Source organism: Candoia aspera, chromosome 1 (genome assembly GCF_035149785.1).
Source record: "Candoia aspera isolate rCanAsp1 chromosome 1, rCanAsp1.hap2, whole genome shotgun sequence".
Classification (NCBI taxonomy): Eukaryota; Metazoa; Chordata; class Lepidosauria; order Squamata; family Boidae; genus Candoia; species Candoia aspera.
The window spans coordinates 1,029,132-1,050,170 of record NC_086153.1 but is presented as its reverse complement, the minus strand read 5'-3'; the positions used below and the strand labels follow the sequence as shown (position 1 = coordinate 1,050,170).

At 59.3% G+C, this 21,039-nt stretch overlaps 1 protein-coding gene across 1 annotated transcript; it reads right to left on the bottom strand.

Annotated features, from left to right (window-relative positions):
• Positions 1-8,565: 8,565 nt before the first annotated feature.
• On the bottom strand, positions 8,566-20,446 carry TRAF4 (TNF receptor associated factor 4). The gene is made up of 7 exons (XM_063295199.1): positions 20,228-20,446; positions 13,637-13,688; positions 13,070-13,174; positions 12,744-12,905; positions 11,484-11,645; positions 10,405-10,560; positions 8,566-9,909 (listed from the first exon to the last, which is right to left on the bottom strand). The coding sequence occupies exons 1-7, from the start codon at positions 20,368-20,370 to the stop codon at positions 9,277-9,279; spliced, it is 1,413 nt and encodes a 470-aa protein (XP_063151269.1). The 5' UTR covers positions 20,371-20,446; the 3' UTR covers positions 8,566-9,276.
• Between the last annotated feature and the right edge of the window lie 593 nt (positions 20,447-21,039).

Below are 21,039 nucleotides of genomic sequence, written 5' to 3'. Positions count from 1 at the left end.
GGGGGTGGGCGGGTGGTTCAGCCTCGGTCTCAACAGGTGGTGTGAACCGGACCGTCACATTCAGCCGGATGTCATTTCTTTGGCTGCAGGCTGGGACTGGTCTCTTCTTTATTTGGGTTTGGCATGTGGCTCAGCCCAGCCCAGCCACCCACAGGAGCAGGGGTTTCAAAGGAGGGGGAGTGAGGTCTGAGGAGAAGAAATGCTGAGCCCCTGGGGCCAGAGGCAGTCTACCGGAATACCTGCCACTAGGCGTCGGTTGGGCCCTGTGTCTGGACATGGCCAGCCTCTGCTGCTGCTACACTCGAGGCCACGGTCGGTCCTGTTGGCTCCATCTGGGGCCAGAAGGAGGCGGCGGCGAACTACTCGGAAATCGGCGTGGAAGACCGCGGTTGCGGAGTACAGCAGGGCTCCCCCCGAGCCAAGGAGTGGACGGCCAGCGATGGTGGGTGGGGTGGCCAGAAGAGGGTGGACCCTGCCTCTCCGGTGGGGCAAGCCCCCATCTGGGCATGAGGTGATGCTGGAAGACCAGGTGACGTCCGAGTGTTTGGGAGGCAGGGTGCAGACCCTGCTGTTCAGAGGCCTGAACACGAGGGGGCGGGCTTGGCCAGCAGGCCAGCCTCTTCCTTCTCCAGACACCGGCCCTCCAGAAGGGCTTGGGCGTCTCCCCGTCCCTCGGCCAGCAGGCAGCTGTCTCCACAGCTGGAAGTGCATCTCAGCAGCCACCGGGCTGCAGGATCCCTCTGGGTTCCCTCCCTCCCTCCTTCCCTGGCGAAGGGCCATGCTGGGACTAAAGGGAAAGCCTCTTCCGGTTGAATGTGACTCCTGGCCGCGTCAGAGCTGCACTCCCGTAGTCGGCTTGGCCCCAGAATGGGAACGGTTCGCCTTTGCTGCCCTCCTGGCTTTGCTCCTGGCAGAAACACGCAGAGCAGCAGCAAAGGTCTTTGCAGGTAGCTCTGCCTCCTCCCCCCCACAACCCCAGGGCCCCCGTTTCCTGCAACTGGCTGCTTGCCCGAAATACGTGAGTTGCTGAGCCTGACAGGCCCTTCCCCAGGGTCTGTTGAGGGAGAAAAGGCTGGGGTCATACAACCTGCAGTCCTGTTTGCAGGACAGCTGGAAGATGCTCCCAAAAGCCTCAGTGCCCAGCAGAGAAGAGAAGAGAGTGGAGCAGCTGGCAAAATGAGGCTTCTCTGGGCATCTTTTCAGACACCCCCACCTGGTGGGCGTGCGTCTCCCACCCCAGAGTAGCACCTGGGCTTCTGCTGCTCACAAAGAAGATGGCTCCGTGACTCCAGGCTTTCAGAGATCCCACATTAAGGCCAGCGGCTGCTTACATTCGGGCTTGGTTGGGGGGGAGGAACAGCTTCACCTGCCCACCTTCCGTCCTGATTATTTTGGCTTTTTCCTGGTCTTGGCAACAACCTCAAGACAAGTTTCTCTTCTGAATCCCTTTAGTGCTTCACCTGTTTGGCTGAAGACTGGCATGGGGGTGGGCAGCGAGGAGAGCCAGGGACTGGTGCCAGCTTGCCACAGCTGTGGGTAGGTGCCTGCCCCAGCCAGGGAGACAAAGCAGGCTGTCCTTTATGTCAGAAGACCCATATTGGCGTTTGGTTTCACACCTGGGGAGGGCCATGCCAGCTCGGGTTTGTTTTTCAGTTGCAGCAAAGGGTGCCGCAGCTTGTACAGCTGACTGACTGGGTGCCAGGAGGGCATCTGGGGGAGTGCTTGGAGAAAAACAGCCCAGTCTCACACCTGCTCTTTGAGAGCCTCCTGCAAAGGTGTCATTGTGTGCCTGCTATTTGGGAGGGAGGCATTCTCAATTCTGCCAAGAACCCAGACATCACCGCAGTCCATCTCAGGTTTCAGGTGGTGCCATCTGCTTTTACAGGCAGTCAGGAGAGCCGCACAGGGAAGGGAAAAAAAAGTTCTCACCGAGGTGCCCGGCTCCGCCAGCTCTTCCTTTGCATGTTGAACTCCAGTTCAGCAACATACCCCGATTAAAAGCCTGCCAGCCATCCTCTGACAGGCTCCAGGACAGCTGGCCCTGCACACAGTTGAACCTCCCAACTGGAAGGTGGGTGTTTCCTACCTGGCCATGGAACAGGTGAAGGACCCCCCCCCACGCACCCCCCCTCTGCGTCTCCTGCCCGGATTCTCTCCACCCTCAGCCCTTCTGGTCTGCCGCTTTGAGGATCAGGCCGGTCTCAGCCACGCAGTCCACCCATGCAACCCCCCCTCCCGCCCTCATCCTGTTGCGGCAACTCTGCCGGACCAGGAATAGCTTCCCTCAAACCACACCCTTCCTTGCAAAGCCGCTACGGCCCTCGCAGGGTCACTCCCGGGCAACGCCTGCCTGCTGGTGAGGCTGAGGGCCGCAGGGCTCCCTCACCCGCCCCCTCCACTTCTCAGCCAGGCCAGACTCGCTACACCAGACCTGTGCATCGGGATGTGGGCGGGGGCACTTCCCCAGGCTTTCCCCCCAAAAGTCCCATTGCTCTTTTAAAACGGCCAGTGGACGAGGAACACCTTTCAGCCATGCACATTTGAAGCTGCAGAACGTCCATCCTGGAGAGATGCTGCTCGGTGAAAAAGGGGGCTGCCCTGCCTGTGCCTTTCCCCAGAAGAGGATGGACCTCCCTCTGCTGAGCTAAAGTTCCCCCCTCCCCAGCATGGAAGGTTCCCATCACACCCACCCTAACCCACCCCTGCTTTTCTCTGAGTGGCCCCAGGCGTTGGAGTCCTGAACTTCCGGGACTTTCCAGAAGAGGATAGCTCTGCTGTGGGACTGCCACATGCCAGTTTTCAGAGGAGGGCCTCTGCTGTGCAGCTCAAAGGCCAGCCCTCTCTCCGGGCCTGGGACTGCCAAGCCATCTTTCAGCAGCCCAGACCCTGCCTGAAACATGCAGAAGTGGCTGAAATGACCCTGCAGGCAGGCAGGTAAATGCACGCTTAGATTCCAGATGTCACAGTATTCTCCCAGTTTTCTTGCCGGCAGCTGTGTGAGCATATTTGCCTGCTGACGCGTTGCATCGTGGCTGGTATGCTGGTTCTATCCCACTTTCCTAACCAGGGGGCAAAGAGGCATCCCAGCAGCAGCTGATGACGAAGGAGTGTGGAGTGGTGCCAGGCAGTGCCCGCCAGGCGTGGGGCAGCAACCTGACTTTTCCATGCACCTCCACTGCCTGGCATGTTGCGATCAAATCTGGGAAGTGAGTGCCATACTCAGTTTTCCAGAACTGTCTGGCATGCACAATTTTCATATCACATGTGCTCAATTCATTACAAAAATAATGGGGTTTGACTAGAAAGGGAGCAGCTCTGCCCTCAGACAAGGTCGGTGGCTGCATCCCACCAGGCCAACAGGGTCTGCCTGTGGGGTGATGTTGGAAGCAGGTGGGCCCCACGAGCAAGGTGCCCCTTCCCCAGCCCAAGGGAGGAAGGCAGCCACTGTCCTGAGCCAGAATTCTCCTCTTTGTTCCGTTTGGCTGCAGGCGGGCCCCTGTGGCTGGTGCTGTAATGGAGGGGGGGGGGCAACATGGCCCCAAAACTCTTCCTCCCCCCGCAACTTAACCGTGAACATGGATGCCAGGCCCTCTCTGCACTAAACGAGAACGCAGACACTCCTGCCCCTGTGAACCCACCTGGCACTCCGCAGGACCCGGAAAGCCAACTTGCTGGGCTAGGAAGCTCTGCCCTCCCGTCGCAGGTGCCAAAGCAGATGAGGGGCCTTGGCAGCCGTTGGCTTTGCCATCTCACCACTTGTCCCCTGTTTGATCTGGAACTCCAATGTGCCCCTCTGATCGGGTGACCCCATGGGCACATCTCTGGACAGCCTTGAGAGCGCCAAGCTGAGCCTTCTCACCCAGCAACACTTCCTGTGCAAAGCAGTAGGGGGCGGGCAGCAGAGAGCGTTCGTTGCTGCAAAGTGCAGGGGACGGTTCAGGATTAAGCAGGAGGCAAAGAAACCTGGATGTTAGGCTGGGCTGGAGAGCCATTGCTGCCAAGCGCCATCCTCAGGACTCTGGGCTGGGAACACGACCCAGTCCTGCTCTGCCCACGTTCGGTCCAGTGCCGGTACACCTTGGCCTACCAGTGTCTTAGTGAAAGGTCACTTTGCATCTGTTTTGCAGTCGTCTTTCTTAGAGAGTTTCGGCAGGAAGCAAAAGAGCCCAAACTGTAAAAGTCTTTGCCCTCCATCTCCAGAGGGCAAAGGAAAAGACTGCCATGAAGTTCCTTCCTTGAGCCCAGACCTCAAAGGGAAGGCCATCATTTTCTGAGTCCTGTCTGGGAATAAATGCAGCTGGGTGAGCTTGCGGGAAGCAACGGGGCTAAGGATGGGGGCTCCCAGGGCCCAGGTGTCCCAGTGGGGACCAGGCCAGCTGGAATGCAGGACAACTGTTGCAAATTAACACCCAGAGGAGCCACGTGCCCTCCCGTTTCGGATCAGGCTAATTGGGTGCCAGGCTTTCTGTGCCCTTGCGAAGCTGCTCCTGGGCGGGTGACTCTGGATGGGGGTGTTGAGAGTTGCAGTCCACATTTTGGCCTTTCCTGGATAGGAAACGGGGTGGGGGGGAAGGCTCAGACAAAGATGTATCAACTGGCACATCTGCACGAACCCATTTCTAGCTGTGGGGGCACGGATGGTGATACGCTTACCTTTTCCACAGTCATAATTTGTTCCCACGTTATAAAGCCAGCCACGGGCCATGCTTCTCTTAAGTGATGCACAATGCCATTTTTTCCTGTGTCTTTTAGATGCTCATCCAAGGTAGCCCAAAGCAATTTCCTGCCTGTTTCAGAGGGTGGAGGAAGGCCCCAGCTGGATTGAATTAGCTCCTTCTTCCTGTTTGAAGACCCCCTTAACCTACATGTGGGTCAGTGATTAAGGCAGAGGCAAATGCCCCCATTCCAGCGTGGAGGGAAGCTGAGGGTGGGGGCAAGAGGAGACAGGAGGATTTCACGCTGCGTAATCCTCACCGCTCTGCTATTTTCCCCCTTCTCCCTGGGAAAAGGAAAGTTGGTGGTGGAAGTGAAACCTTGGGAAATCTTTCTTTTGGAAGGCAGTGACATTTAAAAGGCGGCATCAGCGCCATTTTCTCCCCGCTGGGCACCCAGCCTCATCTCACCCCTTTGAACCCCCAGAGCGAGGCGGTGTAAGCTCCAAAGTCAGTGCTGGTTAAAAATTTAAAAAGGCAAGCAAGGGATTTAGAAAGGGTATCCTGAAGAGCTGAAATGAAGAAATAAATGAATAATTAATCCATGAAATGTGTAAACAACACAGATTTTAAAAAGGGTGGCAGGCTTTGCTTTCAAGACTCCGCGTGAGCCTTCTGCACAGCGTTTCCTGGTCTCTCAAGACCTGCTCTCAAGACACTAGGAAGACCCTCTCCGGATAAAAATCAGGAGAAGCCTGGTAGGACCTTTTCCAACTAACAGATTTTATGGAAAAGGCTTTTGTGAGCTGCGGCTTCTGCCTCTGAATAAAGTTTGTTGTTGGCAAAGTCCTCCTGATTTTTTGCTGCCCTGGACTAACCCGGCTGTCCAGCTTCAAGGCCTTTGTGGCAGAGAGAGAAATCCTGGTTGAAAAACCTGTAATTGCTTTATCCACACCTGAAAGGGAGGAAGCACCTGGGGGGCCCCATGCCCCTGACTTGGGCCAAATTGGGGCAGGGGCCCCATCTATGATTTTAACCAAAGACAGAGACATTTACAGCAACTCTTTGGCCCCACAAGAGACCCCTGCTGACTTTTTTCCAGGAAATGCACAGATAGGGAAACAAGCAAAGAAAAACAGGTTGCACAGGCTGTATGATTTTATAAACTGAATTCTGCCCACCATTTCCCCACATAGCTGCAGACTTGCTCCCCCCCCCCCCCTCCTAAAGAAAGAAGTCCCTGCTGGCAGGGGAGCGAGGACCAGCATCTGCTGTGGAAGAGTTTACATCTTACCTTTAGGAAGGCATTATCTCTGCAGGTCACATTTTAGATGCTATTGTCTGCCTCTGCCTGCTTCCTGGGGTTTATTAGACTTTTCCAAACAATAGCTGAGAAAGGGACAGCTATTTAAAAGAACAAGACAACTTTTTAAATCTTGAGTTGATTTTAAGTGTTGCAAGCCACCCTGATGTATGTAATTTGGAAGGGCCAAAGATAGATTAAAATCGGTGAGTCCAATTGTCTATTCAAGCTGGCTGGGCTCTGGGGGGCCATGAAGAGCAGTCTTTTGCAGCACCTGTCCCCCTATTAGAAACTTTTAGAAACCTGGAATGGACGGAGGGGGCCCTCGAGTCCAGCTTTTGCTCAGGGGAGGGATCTTGATTAAAGCGCCCCCCCCCCCAAGAAATGGCTGTGCAGCTTCTGCTGCAAGGAAGCGAAGGGGATGGGGAGACTTTCACCGTCCACCGTTCAGGGTTAGTGGGTTCCCTGTCCAGCCACACTCACCCTTAAGACATTCGTCCTGATGTTCAAGCAGAACCTGCCTTTCTGCAACCATCAGCCCATTATTCTGGGTCTTGTGCTTTGGAACAAGAAGCATCTTTTCAGGCCTTTGAAGGCCCTTTGTCCTCTCTTCTCAAGGTTCAAGCTCCCCATTTTTTCAGCCTTTCTTCCCAGGACTTAATTTTTTGCCCCTGATCATCCTCCAAGCCTTCCCTGGGACCACTCAACATTGCTTAAAATCTGGTGCCCAGAATCGGACAAAACATTCAAGCTGGGGTCTGACCGGTACAGTGGGAACTGCTCCTGGGATCTGGAAAGGGCATTTCTGTTGAAAATCCCATCAACCACCAAGGCAGGTTTCTCTGTCTTTTTTCCTAAGGGGAAAACCTTTACATCTGCCTCTTAAATGTCACTGTTATTTTCAGCCCAGCACAGGAGAGTCTGGTGCCATTCAGAGAAATCCTCGAACATGCCACAGCAAAGACCTCCTGCCAGGCAAGCTGAGCCCTGGTGTGGTGCACTTCCCGTTTGTCCCGGGAAGGAGAAGTTTAAAGGTTTCCTGCTACCTGGCCCTGACTCAGGCTAGGCGTCGGACTGGCGGGCTTGGAAAGAAAATAATAGCATGCGCACAAGTGCAATTTGCTTCCCCGGGCACAGAGTCTCAGTCGCCCAAAGCACAGAAAAGATATTAGTTTCATTATTAAAGAACGGCAATTATTTAACTGCCTGCAACCAACCTGCCAGGTCAGGTATCAAGCCAGCTGTTGGCACAGGCAGCAAGCTGAAAACGGAAAAGAAAGAAGGGTGTCACTCAAGCCCAGCCCTCTTCTGATGCTGTGCACACTCCTTGCACGGTGGGGAGCCAGTCGCTTGCAGGCCCTTGCGGTGGGGAAGAGATCCTCGCTGCCCAGAAGCCCCCAGCCCGCCTCTGCCACCCAGGTTGGGCAGGAGCCCCGGAGTGACCCAGGGGCAAAGGTGCAGGGTTGCTGCTGCCAACAAACAGCGATTCACCACGAAGCGAACAGAACCTGCTTGGGGACACAGCAGCCAGCCTTCGAGATCGTTCCTGGTCAAACAGGAAACTCTCCTGTTTCATGTGGGTTGCAAAGATCATGGGCTTAGCCATGCCAGCTCTTCGGGGAAACGGTTCTTCTGTAGACCCAGCTTGCAATTGGGGGGGGGGGGCTCTCCTCTGACCCTCTCAGAGCCCCTTTGTGAAGATGGGCGGCAAGGTGGCTGGGGCAGAGGGGAGGACTCCGGCTGAAGAATGGCTCCCACAATCCCATTGCACCTTGCAACCATTTCTTTGCAACCTTTATGTTTCCCTCATCCTGATCACAATCCTGCAAGGGGGGCCAGGAAGCCACCGGATGCTGGGTGCGGGGGGGGGGGGAGATTAAGGCAGAGAGGAGTCCCCTGGGGCCACAGTGGGAGGAAGGGGCTCAGATTCACAGCTTGTTGGTTTCTCTTCTGGGCAAATACTCCAGGGCTCACAGATGACTCAAGGTTTTTGGAGGAGTCGTCTCGAAAGAGCTGCCCGAAGCTAGAACTGTCCCTGCCCACGACTGCAGGGAGAAGGAATCCAGACTGTGCAACCACAGGGCGAAGAATCCACACCCAGTGATTAAAGCCCCCAAATATATGTGTGTGTGCGTGTGCGCGCGCGCACATGCCTGGAAATAAACACCACGGACCCAACTGCAGCTACGGCCTTGCATGGAGATGCGCGGCATGCTGGGGAGGGAAGCCACTGGGGCTCTCGAAAAGAAGCCAGAGGTGCCCCATGGCCACAGTGGAAGCCCGCTCAGAGGCTTGCCAGCAGATGGCACCTGCGAGACAAGGAAGCACCTCTTTCCCCCCAAAACAACTGGGGCTGGGGCAAGGGACAGCGGTGGCCCCAGAGGGCTCCCCACTCTGTTTCCAGGCAAAGTATACCGGGCAGCTTAGAACCAAAATGGGGGGGGGTGTTGCTTCTTGCTCCCTCCAGATTCACAGGAGGAGGAGGATCCTTTTCAGGAAGCCATGGTTGAGTGGCCTGCATTGGGGGCCCGCCCCACCACCCCCTTCCTCTTCCACGCAGGTGCCTTTGTGCGTAATGTGGGGGAGCAGAGAAGTCAGGCCACCTATCAATCAAGCCCCGTTAATAAATACAAGGAACCGTTTATTAAAAAGAGAGAGAAAAAGCAACTCCAAAAAGGGAGGGGGGAGGGAGGAGGGAGTAGTGACTGCGGCTACTCCCTGTGGCCTGGTGGGCAAACTCCCTCGCGAAAGGGCCCACCGGCGATAATATGGCTCTTGGGTGCCGGGCGGGGCAGCCTCTGCCCCCCGCCGGTCTCTAAACGGGGCCGAGTCCAGGGTCCTGGGATGGGAGTCCTGAGGAAGAGCTGAGGTGCCAGCTGCCGAGGGGTCGGACCCCTTGTGGTCCAGCTGCTCCACAGAAAGGGGGCCCAAGGACCCCAGTGGCACCCCTGAAAAAGCCCCCCTCACCATCTGGAAGGCTCTGAACCAGTCTGTGCACTCGTTGCCCAGCAAGGCTTCCTGAAGCTGCCCAGCGCACGGCTGGCGTTTGCAGACCCAAAGGGGTGCTTGGGGAGAACACGGGGGCACCGAGACAGCCCAGCTGCTCCAGGGAAGAGAGGGACCCCAAGCCAGGCTGGACTCCTGCCCGAGCCTGCAGCAATTAGCACCATTTCAAGCGGGGGGTGGGGGGGTCAGTCCAGAGCAGTGCTTGGACAGAGAGGTGGGTGGGAGGAAAGCGTTACCAAGAGCAGAACCGGTACTCCGAGGTGGGGGGCTGGGCGGCATTCACCCCCCCGCCCCCGCCCCTCGGTCTGCAGTCCCTCAAGAAATGATCTTGGGGGGGATCTCCACCGAGGCCTTGATGAAGACGGCGTTGTCCCTCACGTAGTTGCGCTTCTTGATGTCCTCATGCGAGACGAACTTGGGGTACCCGAAGCCCAGCAGGCTCTCGTCCAGGGAGGTGCGCCCCGAGCCGGGCTTCTGGAAGTTCTTCCAGTTGGGGTCCGGGAGGAAGGTCTCCGTGATGTGCTGTGGCTTGGAGAGGGAGGGGTCGCTCTGGTCGAGCAGCGAGAAGGTGACACGGTGGGCAAAGGGCCACTCCAGCAGGTTGTCGAACTGCCCGGGGAGGACCCGGATGTAGACCGAGAGGTGGGTGCCCTCCCCGCTCCCATTGCCGTTGAGGAAGGCCGACACTTGCAGCCGGTAGCCGTACCGGTGCGTGTAGAAAGGTGGGCTGAAGGACTCGTAATTGCTGCGCAGCCGGGCCTCCTGCAGCTTCCGGGCGTAGTCAGCAATCTTCCAGATCAGCACGCCGTCGCTGCCCACGGCCAGCTCCTCCACCTCGCGGCGCAGCTCAGCCAGCTCCTGGCGCTGCCGGGCCACCAGGGCACACATCAGGCCCAGGTGCAGCTTGGTGCTCTCGTCCAGGTGGCGGCTCAGGGACAGCTTGGGGCACTGGGGGGGCAGGAGGGGAGAGATGGTGGTGGAGGCTGCCTGGCGCCCGGGAGACTCTACGCCAGGGTTGCCCAGCGAGGGGTCCGCCACTCCTCTGCCCCAGGCCGTAGCAGAGGGGCCGAGCAAACGGAGGGCTCGGTGCAGGCTCAGCCAAAGCAGGGTTTCTGCCCTAAACGAGACACCCCCACCCCACCCCCAGTCTGCTTGCCAGGCCTTGGTCACAGAGCCCCCAGCCCGCTACACAGAGCCACAGGCAGCACAGCCAGGATTTCCAGCAGGCAGAATGTGCCAAGCTGCCCCGCGCCAGATGAGAGATGTTTCCTGTCCCAGGAGCAAAAGCGAAGCAAACTTGAAATAAAAACTGCTTCTGTGCTGAGATTCCTGGGTGCAGGTGGTGTGCAGCTGGTGGCTAAAGAAGAGGGCAAAAGCAGGTGGGCAGGGGGACCTGGGGCTTTTGCCCAACTCCAGGGGTGGGCAGGGAGGGCCAGGGCTTACCCGGTGCTTGCAGCCGGCCTCCTTGAAGGGGCAGAGGGCCAGGGCGGTGGAGCAGTTGTCCTTCAGGTGCCCACTCAGATCCTCCCGGGCAATATTGGGCACACCGCACTGGTTCGGACAGGGCACGGGGTACCGGGGGCACTGGTACTCGTGATTCTAGAAAGAGAGAAAAAGGCTTTGGAACTTCTGCGCACAACGTTAAGGCTACAGGAAGATTGGAAAATGTACCTCTAAACGCCCTGCCTGGGGAGGCCACAGGGGTTCGGGCTTGGCGGGAAAGTAAAAGGGCCCAGAGCAGAGGAGGAGCCAGCACATCGGGGCACAATGCCAAGGGCCAAAGTTAAGGCAGCTCTTTAGAGGCCCCGCCTACCTCATGGGGTTTAGCCCCACCCACCAACCCTATCTGCAGGGCTCTGCACTCCTGCACCCCACGTGCTGCTGGTCGAATCCTGCCCTCCGTTCCCACAATGGAATGTGATAAATGCTTCAAAATGGGGGCCCACCCGCAGCTTCAGAATTGCCTTTCTCCTGCTGTGTGCCTCAGGCATTTAGGGGTAGACTGCCTTTGTGCACAGAAGCTCCACTCTGCCACTGCTATCCAGGAGAAGCTACAACTCCTTGAATATTTTGGGGATCCCCTTGAAGCCTTGAAGACCGTGGGCAGATGGAACAGCTGACCCAGCCATCTTCCCTGCCAACGGACTTGTCTCACTGCCCGGGGTTCCCGGCTCAGCTGCTTGGGGAGCTGTATACAGTGCGAGCACCAAGGGCCCCTGTCACTTCCTGAGCCCCCACCAATCCGGCAGAGCCCCCTCCCTGCAAAAGCCGTGCCCCCCAACCCCAGTCCCAGCAGAAGAGGTTCCCTGGTGCCGCGAGGGACTCTCTCCCTGCCTCCATTGGGGAAAGGGGATAAGCAGCCTGGATCAGGGCCCTCCCTTGGCCTGCCAGCACAGTGGGTCCGGGCACCACGCAGAGGGACCCCGTCAGCCATGCAGAGGGCATTCCTTCCCACTCACCATTCCAAGCTCACTCCCATCCCACGAAAGCCCGGAGTGCCAGTTGGTGCCCATGCAACCCACCTGGATGGTGTCGTAGAGGAACTCCTTGGCACAGTAGCTGCAGGGCTGCGTGCGCTTGGGACACTCGGCGAGCATGTGCTGGGACAGCAGCCGGCGCATCATGCGTGCCCCACACTTGTTTTCACAGTACACACTCTCCTGCGGACAGACCCCCTGGTGGTTCTGGAAAGGAGGGGGGCAGAAATCAGGCAGGGAAGAAACCGGGCAAGGGGAGCGAGGGGGCTTCCCCCCAGATCTTCCAAGCTGGGACTTGGAAGGAAAAGCAAGTAGATGGGAGATCACCAGGAAATTACCAGGCAGCCTGGGCCAATTGCTTTTACGCTTTGCCAAGAAAGCTCCGCAGGCTGGGAACCAGCAGGAACCAAAACCCAGTTGAAGGCAACTCGATTTTCTAGCTGGCAGTGGGACAGTGACCCAAGCACAGAGTCCCACCTGCCAACGTATTCCCTGCTGGGTTATGAGGAAAGGAGGCCGGCAGTCCGCCCAAACCCTGGCCTTTCCCCTCCGAGAGCTCCCAACAGGGCAAAGGCACCCCTGCCCCACTGCCCCACGGGGATGGAGCGGGGCCTGCCTGCAGGGAAGAACGGAGTCTGGGGCCATGATCTGCGGCTGTCTGGCCCGTGCTTGTGAATAAGAGTGGCTGTGCCCCTGGGGCCGCTGGAAGCTGACCGCAGCTGGTGGCCCTTCCCCGGCCCCCCACCCGTCACAACCCAAGGGCTTCCAGGTCTCCCCATGGCCTCCCCCACGGCCTGACTCTGCCCTGGTCTGCTACACCTATTTATTTATTTCATTTATGTATTTATCCCGATTCTCGGAGGATGCCACTTCCCAGCAAATTGCATGCAGAAAAGCAAGCCACCAGCACGGCCTCGCCTGCAACCTTTACCAACAAAGGAGGCGTTCCCCGGAGAGCGAGCAAGCGAGCGAGACGCAGCTGCAACCTTGAAAAGGCCTTCCCAGCAGTCACGGAGGGGCCCCCCCTCATGCAAAGGAGGTTATTTATTAAATACACGGCAGCGGGAGTGACCTTTTGCCTCCCGCACAAAGGCTGCAATTGTGACTAATGTGCTCTCTGGCTCATACAACACACACGTGTGAAAAATACACAGGCCGGCCAGGCAGGGCCGCGCTCCCAGCAACGGGGGGTGGGGGGTGGGGATTCTCTGCCCAGGCTGAACCCAGCTGCTTCCGCCACCGGACCCTCCCGGACTGCAGCGGAAGGTGGAAGGTCCCCTGCGCCCCCTGTGCCCCCCCCCTCACCTCAAAGGCTTCCCCCGTGAAGTCGGCTCGGCAGAACTCGCACTGCAGGTGCCTCTGGGGACAGTCGTGCTGCAGGTGGGGGGGCAGGTCGCGGCGGCTCAGCTTGGCCCCACAGCGGTTCGGGCAGGGCACCACATTGAAGCTGCAGGTCCCGAGGTGTGCCTGGACCACCGGTGGGGGGGGGGGAGAAAGGGGTCACCTGGGGCCCTTCCTCTCCAAGAACCCCCCCTTCCTGTGGCCACTTCCCCCCCAAACCAGGGAAGGGAGGGGGCAGAAAGCATCCAGCCCCCCTGCAGGGCAGGAAGAGGGCGTGCCAGGTCGCTGACCTGTAAATGGCGGATGGTTCCACTCCAGCGACAGCCCTCCTCACTGTGGATGCACCTGATGGTCAGACTCAGCACCTGGGCCTCCAGTTCGGGGTCCGGATAAATCTGGAAGCGCCAGAGGGGGAAAAGGGCTCGAGGGGAGCTCACTTCCAGGCGGCTTCCGGGGGAGCCCCGCAGCCTTCTTGGTGCTGCCCCAAGATCCCTTCGGGCACCAAAGCCCATCCAGGCCCACCTCTGCTGCCCTTTGGAGCTCAGGCAAGGCCTACAGGGACGTGGGGGCACAAGCAAGGCTGGCAAGAATGCCCCTCCCTGCCCCTCCCCTCCTTCCCATTGCTGCTGCCATCTGCAAGCAGGGCCTTCTAGTCATCCATTCTTGAGGGGTTTCATCGTCAGATGCCAGGGCAGAGCACGGGATAACAAGCGAAGTGGGAGAGAAAGGGGCTCTCCAAAGAGGCACAGGGAGGCAGCACTCAAGAGAAAGTGGGCCAGAAGGTGCCAAGAGGGGCAAACTTGCTCCCCCATCCCAGCCTCAGCACCAATAGAGCCTCAGCTGGCATTTGGGCTCACCTTGGCATAGTCCAGGGGCAGCTGATCCTCTGGACACTTGAAAACACCTTCGCTGCAGGAGGAAAAGCGAGAGATTGAAACATCCCCCCTCTGCCTGGCTCAGGCACAAAAAGAAGATTTTGCCCATGCCACCAACCCCTGTGCCAAGATGGCTCTGATGCCCACTGCCCTGGGGCAAAGCCAGCTGACACCTGGTTCTTCTACACAGATGCCCTGGCCTGGAAGCTCTTCATACCCACAGAGGGCACCCAGTCAGGGAAGGCTGGATTGCAGCATTGCGGGCCAGAATGTTTTTCTTCCCCACCTGAGATTTTGATTGGGAAATTCCACATTTCCATAGCTTCTGCCATTGTGTCCCCTCAACTGTGCAGGAAGCACTTTTCTTCACAGCCACAGCGGATGATGCTTATCCAAAAGGGAGCCGCGCATGTGGTGTGCTGCTAGTGGCTAAGCAGGTCATACAAATCCATCATTCTCATTTGCAGACCCACTAAGACAAAACACCCCTTCCCTTCCTTGGGTTTGCCTCGCGATGGCAGCTTATTCTGTGCAACAGGCCAAACCAATGTCCAGCACGGTGCGAACCCAGCCCGTGCCCGGGGCAGCACGTAACATGTTCTGCCTGTCTTCAGGGTGACCAACGGGCCAACCTCCCTGCCCGCAGCGCTACACTTGCCAGAAGGAGATGCTATAAATGCGGCCTGGGGCCCCAAACCGGGGTCTCAGTTGCCCTGGGGGTCTTCCCCCTCCGTCGGTCAGCAGATCCCCCCCAGGACCTCCGCCCAGCAAAGCAAAAGGCAACAGGGGGCACACGGCAGGCCAGTGTTGCAGTCAAAGCCCCCCCTTTTCCATCTGTGGCCACGTGCACAAAAGGGGGGGCTTCTACCACAGCCCAGCTCCCACCATCTGGCAACACCCCCCAGTCAACAGCACACGCTCCCTCCTTCCTGAACTAACCTGCTTCCTGAACCGTGCGCCGGAAGCTAAGCCAGAACACTGCCAACCAGGGTTAACTCAGCCCAGCAGCACCTACGGGTGACTGTAGCCGCCAGGTTTCGTCCCCAGCTCAGCCACTCTGGCAAGCAAGCAGATCTGGCTGCCCCAGAGGGGATGGGTGTGGTGAAGAAACTTTCTGGGGAAACTTGGGGTTGTCCCCAAGGGAGACAGAGGGGAATCCCCACTCCTGCCCCCCCAGGTTTCTGCCTCACTTCCCGCCAAAGGGCCCTCCCTGTCATAGTGCCCTCCCTCCCTCGGGAGACCAGAGAGGCCCTCGCTCTGCTGGCCTTCACGCCACAGTCCTGCCAGCAAGCTTGGGGGTCAGGAGGTGGACATATGCACTGACAATGTTAGCTTGTGAGCGATGGGCTGATTTTTACCCCAGCTGCTGTTTATGAGTGTGTATGTGTGTGTGGGGGGGTTAACGCTTTTGTATTCTTTTTAATACTGTTACCTGCCCAGTCAGGGAACTGAGACGAGAGGCCATGTAAATTGAAATAAATATGCCTCTTCCTAGCCAAGGGGTTTGGCCTCCTGTTCTGTAAGAAGGTGGCAGGGCCTCTGCTCTGCCCACCATGGGATGACCGGCCAGTGCCTGGCTCCTGCCAGTGTCTCAGACAAACCCTCCAACTGGAGACTCTGGTGGCGGGGGGGAAGCTTCCCAAAGGCAGTTAATCTGCCTAAACCAGGGTTCCTCAGCCAGGGCTCCGTGGCATCCTTGGGTTCCACGAGAGGTCACGAGGGGTTCCTTGGGAGATCACGATTTATTTAAAGAATTATTTCAAATTCAGGCAACTTCACATTAGAGAGGGAAGTTTCATTATTTTCAGTTTGAGAACACTGTTAGCGCATATAGACAGGCCTACCCATGAAACGAATATCATAATTTTGTAACTTCTGGCCCATATTTGAGCCTGAATGTGCAGAGGTTCCCCGAGGCCAGAAAAATATTTCAAGGGCTCCTCCAGGCTCAAAAGGTTGAGAAAGGCTGGTCTAAACCCTTAGGGTGCACAGCCACCTGTTGAGCCCCACCCAGTGCACTGCTCAGAGGCTCAAGAACAGCTGCAGGGCACAAAGATGGGCCAAGCTTCTCCCACCCCCATTTGCTTGTCTGTCTGCTGTTCCCTCCTGCCAGGGGCCGTTCCCAGCCCATCTCCAGATCCTGGCCAGTCACTTTGCACTGCAGGACCTCACCATGCTCAGAAGCCATGCATGCTGCCTCTGGGGACGCCGGACCTCCAGAGACCCCACCAAGTCAAAGAACTGTAGAATTGGAAGGGACCTCAAAAGTCATCAAGTCCAACCCCTGCACCTGGCAGGATTTCCTACACCATCCTTGCTAGATGCCCCTCCCACCTCTGTTTGAAAATCTCCAGTGAAAGGGAACTAGCCATTCCATGGCATAGCCCATTCCACTGACTGACAGCAATTCCTTTCCAGATGTTCTTCCTAATGCCCCATCTGTATCTAAACCCTGGAAGTTTCATCCCATTGACTGGAAGGACTTCAGCGTTGTGTATTTCAGCATATCTCCAACCAGGAGATACAGCCTTCAGCACAGCTCCAGGAGACTCAAGGCCAGCCACAGCGGCTTCCACAACAGGTTGGCCAGCCAGGCGTTGGTGGGAGCCTGGCCTTCCTGGGCAACCAAGCCAGAAGCAGAGCTGCCAGCCCTGACTTCAGCCTGGGGGGCCCCAAGAACAGCCCCGATGACTCGGGTACTGTCTTGGGACTGAGCTCCGGAAGGACCACCTGCTGCTTCCCAGCCAGGCCATCCACAAGAGGGCAGGAGGGCAATGGGCATACTCGGCGTACTCAGATAAAGTGCCTCAGCTTCTGGAGCAGTGTTCCTCAACCTTGACCACTTGAAAAGGTGTGGACCCCAACTCCCAGAATTCCCCAGCCATTCTGAGAGTTGGAGTCCACACCTCTTCTAAGGTTGTGACCAAGGTTGAGGAACACTGTTCTGGAGGTTCCACCAAGATAATGTTCCTGTGAAAGTGTAGTTATCCCATTTTATTTTCATATTCTGTTTACCAGGGACGTCTGAATTCACACTGGGTGGTGGCATGACTTTATTCTACTGCACAGAGGTGGCAACCCAACCAGCTTTCCCCTGAAGCTCTTGGCTGGGCCTGTCCTGCAGCAGAAACCACCGCCCACCCAGCCCACACGCCCCTCCCTGCCACGCTGCCCAACTGGCCTGCCTTTCACGGGACGGGCAAAGCAGAGCAGCGCTGGCCAAAGGTCATTCCAGTTCTGGGTGCCACCGGGGCAAACAGTGACTCAGCCGCAGGCCCTCCCACCGGCCAATCTCCACTTTCTGGCAGGCCCAGCAACCCCCAGGCTCCCTGACTTTCTGCAGGGGATCAGGAAAGCCCTTTCTGCACCAGGTGCTCCAGAACCCTCTGCCCGGCGGGGGGATCCTCCTTGGCCAGGGAGAGCCGCACCAGGACTGGCAGTGTAGACACAAACCAGCCTGGGAAGAGACGCTGAAGATGGGCACTTTTCCCAACAGCCAGGAAGTTGGTGATGGGGAGCAGCAGAACGGGTTTGGACCTGCAAGGAGGGAGGCCCTGCACAGCTGCAGGATCAGGGCCTGGCGCTTGGCCAGGTAAGGGGACAAGGCATCATCCTCCCCAGAGGAGCCCACCTGTTCAGCAGGCGCCCCCGGCCTCCAGAGTCCTGCCCTGTCAGCCCTCTGGCACCCACCAAGGCTCCAAGACGTCGGATCCACCAACTTGGAGGAGGACAAAGCCCAGGGGCTTGCCAGCCTCCTCCTCCAATTGGGGGCACAACCAGCCCGAGAAGAGAGGCCTGTGGGCACTGCTCCAGTTCTCATCTTTGGGGGACCAGCAGAGAGGGAATGCAAACGGGGTCCAAGGGTGGCCAATCGCCAGGAAGCCCACTGGCCACTTAGAAGAGCAGCTTCACCGAGCCTTGCTCGGCCCAGTTCCCTGCCGGCAAAGGTTCTGCTCCGTTCTGGCGGCCAAAAGGCGCTGCTGTTACTGTTACTGTGATGACTCCCCACCTTTATTCTGTACAACTCAAGACAGGGTATATAATGCCCCTGTTCTACCTTCCCCACCCCAACAACCCTGCGAGGGGGGCTGGGCTGAGAGAGAGGGACCACGCCAAAGCCACCCAGCTGCCTTCTGTGCCTAAGGGCGGATTTGCACTCACAGCCTCCCCACTTCTAGCCTGGCACCTTCGCCACTACCCTCCCTCTCTGTATAAAACCAGCATGCCTCTTGAGCACATGCAGAGTGCATTTTGCTCTTTAGTTGGGGTCAGGCCATGGAGATGAGGCTTTCCTGACTGCGAAATGGGGACCTTCCTACCAGCCTGGGGACTTCTCCACAGAGACACCCAAGGGGATGCCCCCACCGCCTGGGCGCCCTCTGCCCAGGAAGGCTGCCCTTCCGCTGCTCCTCGCCTTGCAGCTGAGGAACTGCGGGAAGCGCAAGGGTTAAAGAGCCAGAGGGGATGCAAATGTTCCCACCAGGAGGGGCTGCAACCAATTAATCCCCCCTAAGCTTGGCTGCTGCTGGGGCTCGGTGGCCAGAGAATGTGCTGAGGCAGCAGCGGTTGCAGAGAGAGGGGGGGGGAACACCCCCCCTCCCTGACCTTCTGGGATCCAGGCCAGACTCAGGGGCTCCCTCCCCACAGCCCCCCATGGATGGGAGGGACTCGTGGCCTGCAAGGGGCTTCCCAGGAGCGCTGGGGCTGGGGAAGGTCTGGGGCCACACTTGATAAGCACAGGAACAAGCCCTGAGCCCTAGCTGGGACTGGAAAGGCACCCCCTCCCCAAAATCCCCGTGGGGGCCGAGACAACCCCTCCAGCCAAAGGCATCACCTCTTCCGGCACCCATCAGAGAGGTGGCCTCAGAGCTGCTCTCCCCAGCCGGGAAAAGCCAACAGCCCCTGGTGTTTTCTGCCTTTCCAAACAGCCGCCGGGAGATGGAGGATGTGACGCTCCTCGCTCCTACCCACACTGGGGGCACTCAACTGTGCTAGGGGAACAGCGGCCCTCTCTCCCAGCCCCCCAAAAGCCGCCCAAGCGAAGTGTCATTTTGGAACAAGAGGTGCAGGGAGAGATTCTGGGGTGAGCACAGGGGAGCCACAGCTTATCTCAAAGCCCAGTGCTCAGAGTTGGGAAGGGAACCCTCAATTGCCCCCCGCCCCCAAAGCAGGAACCAAGCAACCTGTGCATGCCCCTATGCCTATGAGGGTTGGGGCTCCTGCACATGTGCGCATGCACACACACGCACAGACAACAACAAGATCAGTGACGAATGGAGGGGACCGTAGCCCACAAACCTTATTCCTGCTATCTGGGGCAAAACAACATGCTGCTCTGGGGCCAGAATCCCCTGGAATAGTGCTCCTGTCTCTCTCACACACACAGGGCCCTTGAACTGGGAAAGCGAGAGCAGCCCAGCCAGGAACCCTTTCCCTCCGTCTCTAGACCTTTGCAAGAGTTCGCACCTGTCCAGCCACCCACCTGCTGGTTTCTTCTGAATGCCTTCTGAGACCCAGTGGCCTTGCTGGCTGATGAAGCACCCTGTGACACCTGCAGGCTTGGACCAGCTGCTTCTGGACACCCCCCAGAGTGTCCCCCATCAAAAGCATCCCTGGGAGTAAACTTGAGGGTGCCTCAAGCAGGCCCTCCCCACCACTGCTTTTTCTTGGGACTTTTTTGGACTTCTCAGTGAGCTACAGCCCTGCAAATTTCCCGGTGGTCTCCCATCCAAGGAGTACCCAGGTGCAGCCCCCCTAGGCTTCTCGAGGCCAGCGAAAGTCCGGGAGTTTCTGTGTAGGCCAAAGACACCTCCTCCCACAGCCAGCTGCTTTCTGGGTTAAATTCCACTTCCCGCCCCTCCAGCCCTCCAGGGACGCCAACCCGCGGCTCTCACCCCACCCTGAAACCTTCCTTCCCCTTGAAAGAGCGAAGGAACCAGGCAGGCGGCATTTCTGGGCTGGTCAGCCAGATCACCTTCGCGCGAGGGGGGGAGCGCAGCTCCTCCCAAATTCCTCCCTGCGGGGCGAGCCATTCAGTGCCCAGGAGGCACCCAACTTTGCTCGGCTTATCTCTGCAAACGCGCGCGCAGAATCGCACACAATCGCCCGGGGGTGCAACGCCGTTGCCCGGCCAGCAGACACCAAACAGGGCAGAGCTCAGTTGCGCGGGGGCGGGCGGGGACGCTACCTTGGATGGCCTCGACGGGGGCGCCCAGGAAGGGGCAGGGACCGACCTCCCGGGAGGAGCAGAGACCGCGGGCTCCGCTCTGACCGACCGACCGACCGGGCAAACCGGGGCCGCTGCCCCCCGGGGCCGGGCGCTCTCGCAGCCTCCTCCGTGGCTGCCGCTGCGGGAGGGAACCGGCCCGCCAAGCCCACCCCGCTCTCCCGCGGCCTCCCGCGCGCCCTCGCAAGCCCCGGGCCGGGGTCTCCGCTCTGGCAGCGGGCGGGGGGGGGGGGCAGCGCCGCGCGGCATTCTGCACACGCCCAGAGGGGCGCACGCGTCCGCCCCCGGCCGCCCGGGAACAAAGGGCCGCCGCGGGGCTGGGGCTGGGGTCCGGGGCGCCCACCGACCTGAGGAACTCCTGGAGGCAGGTGTCGCAGAAGCGGTGGCCGCAGGTGGAGACGCGCACCGGCTCCCGCATGGCCTTGGCGCACAGCGGGCAGAGCAGCCGCCGCTTCGGCTTCTCCAGGAACTTGTAGTCGAAGCCCGGCATGGCTCCGGCCGCGGCTCCGGCCGCTCCGCCCGCCCGCCCGCGCCGGCCGAGGCCCCGCTGCCCCCCGCCGCCTCCCGCCTCGCCAGCGCCGCGCTCCTCCGCGCCCCGCCGCTATTGTGTGCGCCGCGGCTCCGCGGCTGGGGGGCGCGGCCAGGCGAGGCCCCGCCTCCCGTCGCCCCGCCCCGCCCCCGCCCCGGACGGCGGCCAACTTCGGCTCTGCGCCCGCCGCCCGCGAGGCTCCTCTGCCAGCAAGCGGGAAAGGCGCCCTCGGGTCGCGCGCCGCCGCCGCCGAAGCCGAAGCGGCCGTGGGACGCCCCGCCACGGGCTCTGGCGAGGCTGCGGCGCTCCGGAGACGGCGTTCGGCTTGCTCGCCCCCTCGGCTCGGCGGCCGCACGGAGCCTCCCCCTGGGGTGGCAGCCTCCCTCTGGCTTGCAGTTGCCGATCAGCCTCCGGACTCCCGGAAAACCAGCCCAGACCATGTCCGGCCTCCTCCCCAAAGGGAGGGGTGGGAGCAGGAGCCGGAGGGCCCCCTGCCCGCCCCGCCCCGCCCCGCCCCGCCCCGCCGCAGCCCGGGGGGATTTCCCCTGCCCCTTTCCTGTCCTGCAAGCCCCAGCGCAGCGCGGCTCGGCCTCCATTTCCGCGGCTGGGGATGCTCCCTGGGGAGGGGAC

Excerpts from the sequence above, each read along its gene's own strand:
- TRAF4 (XM_063295199.1), bottom strand. The coding sequence starts at position 20,370 with ATGCCGGGCTTCGACTACAAGTTCCTGGAGAAGCCGAAGCGGCGGCTG. Across the intron at positions 12,906-13,069 it reads GAACCATCCGCCATTTACAG|GCACACCTCGGGACCTGCAG; the intron begins GTCAGCGACCTG and ends CCGGTGGTCCAG. Across the intron at positions 10,561-11,483 it reads TCCTCTACGACACCATCCAG|AATCACGAGTACCAGTGCCC; the intron begins GTGGGTTGCATG and ends CTCTCTTTCTAG.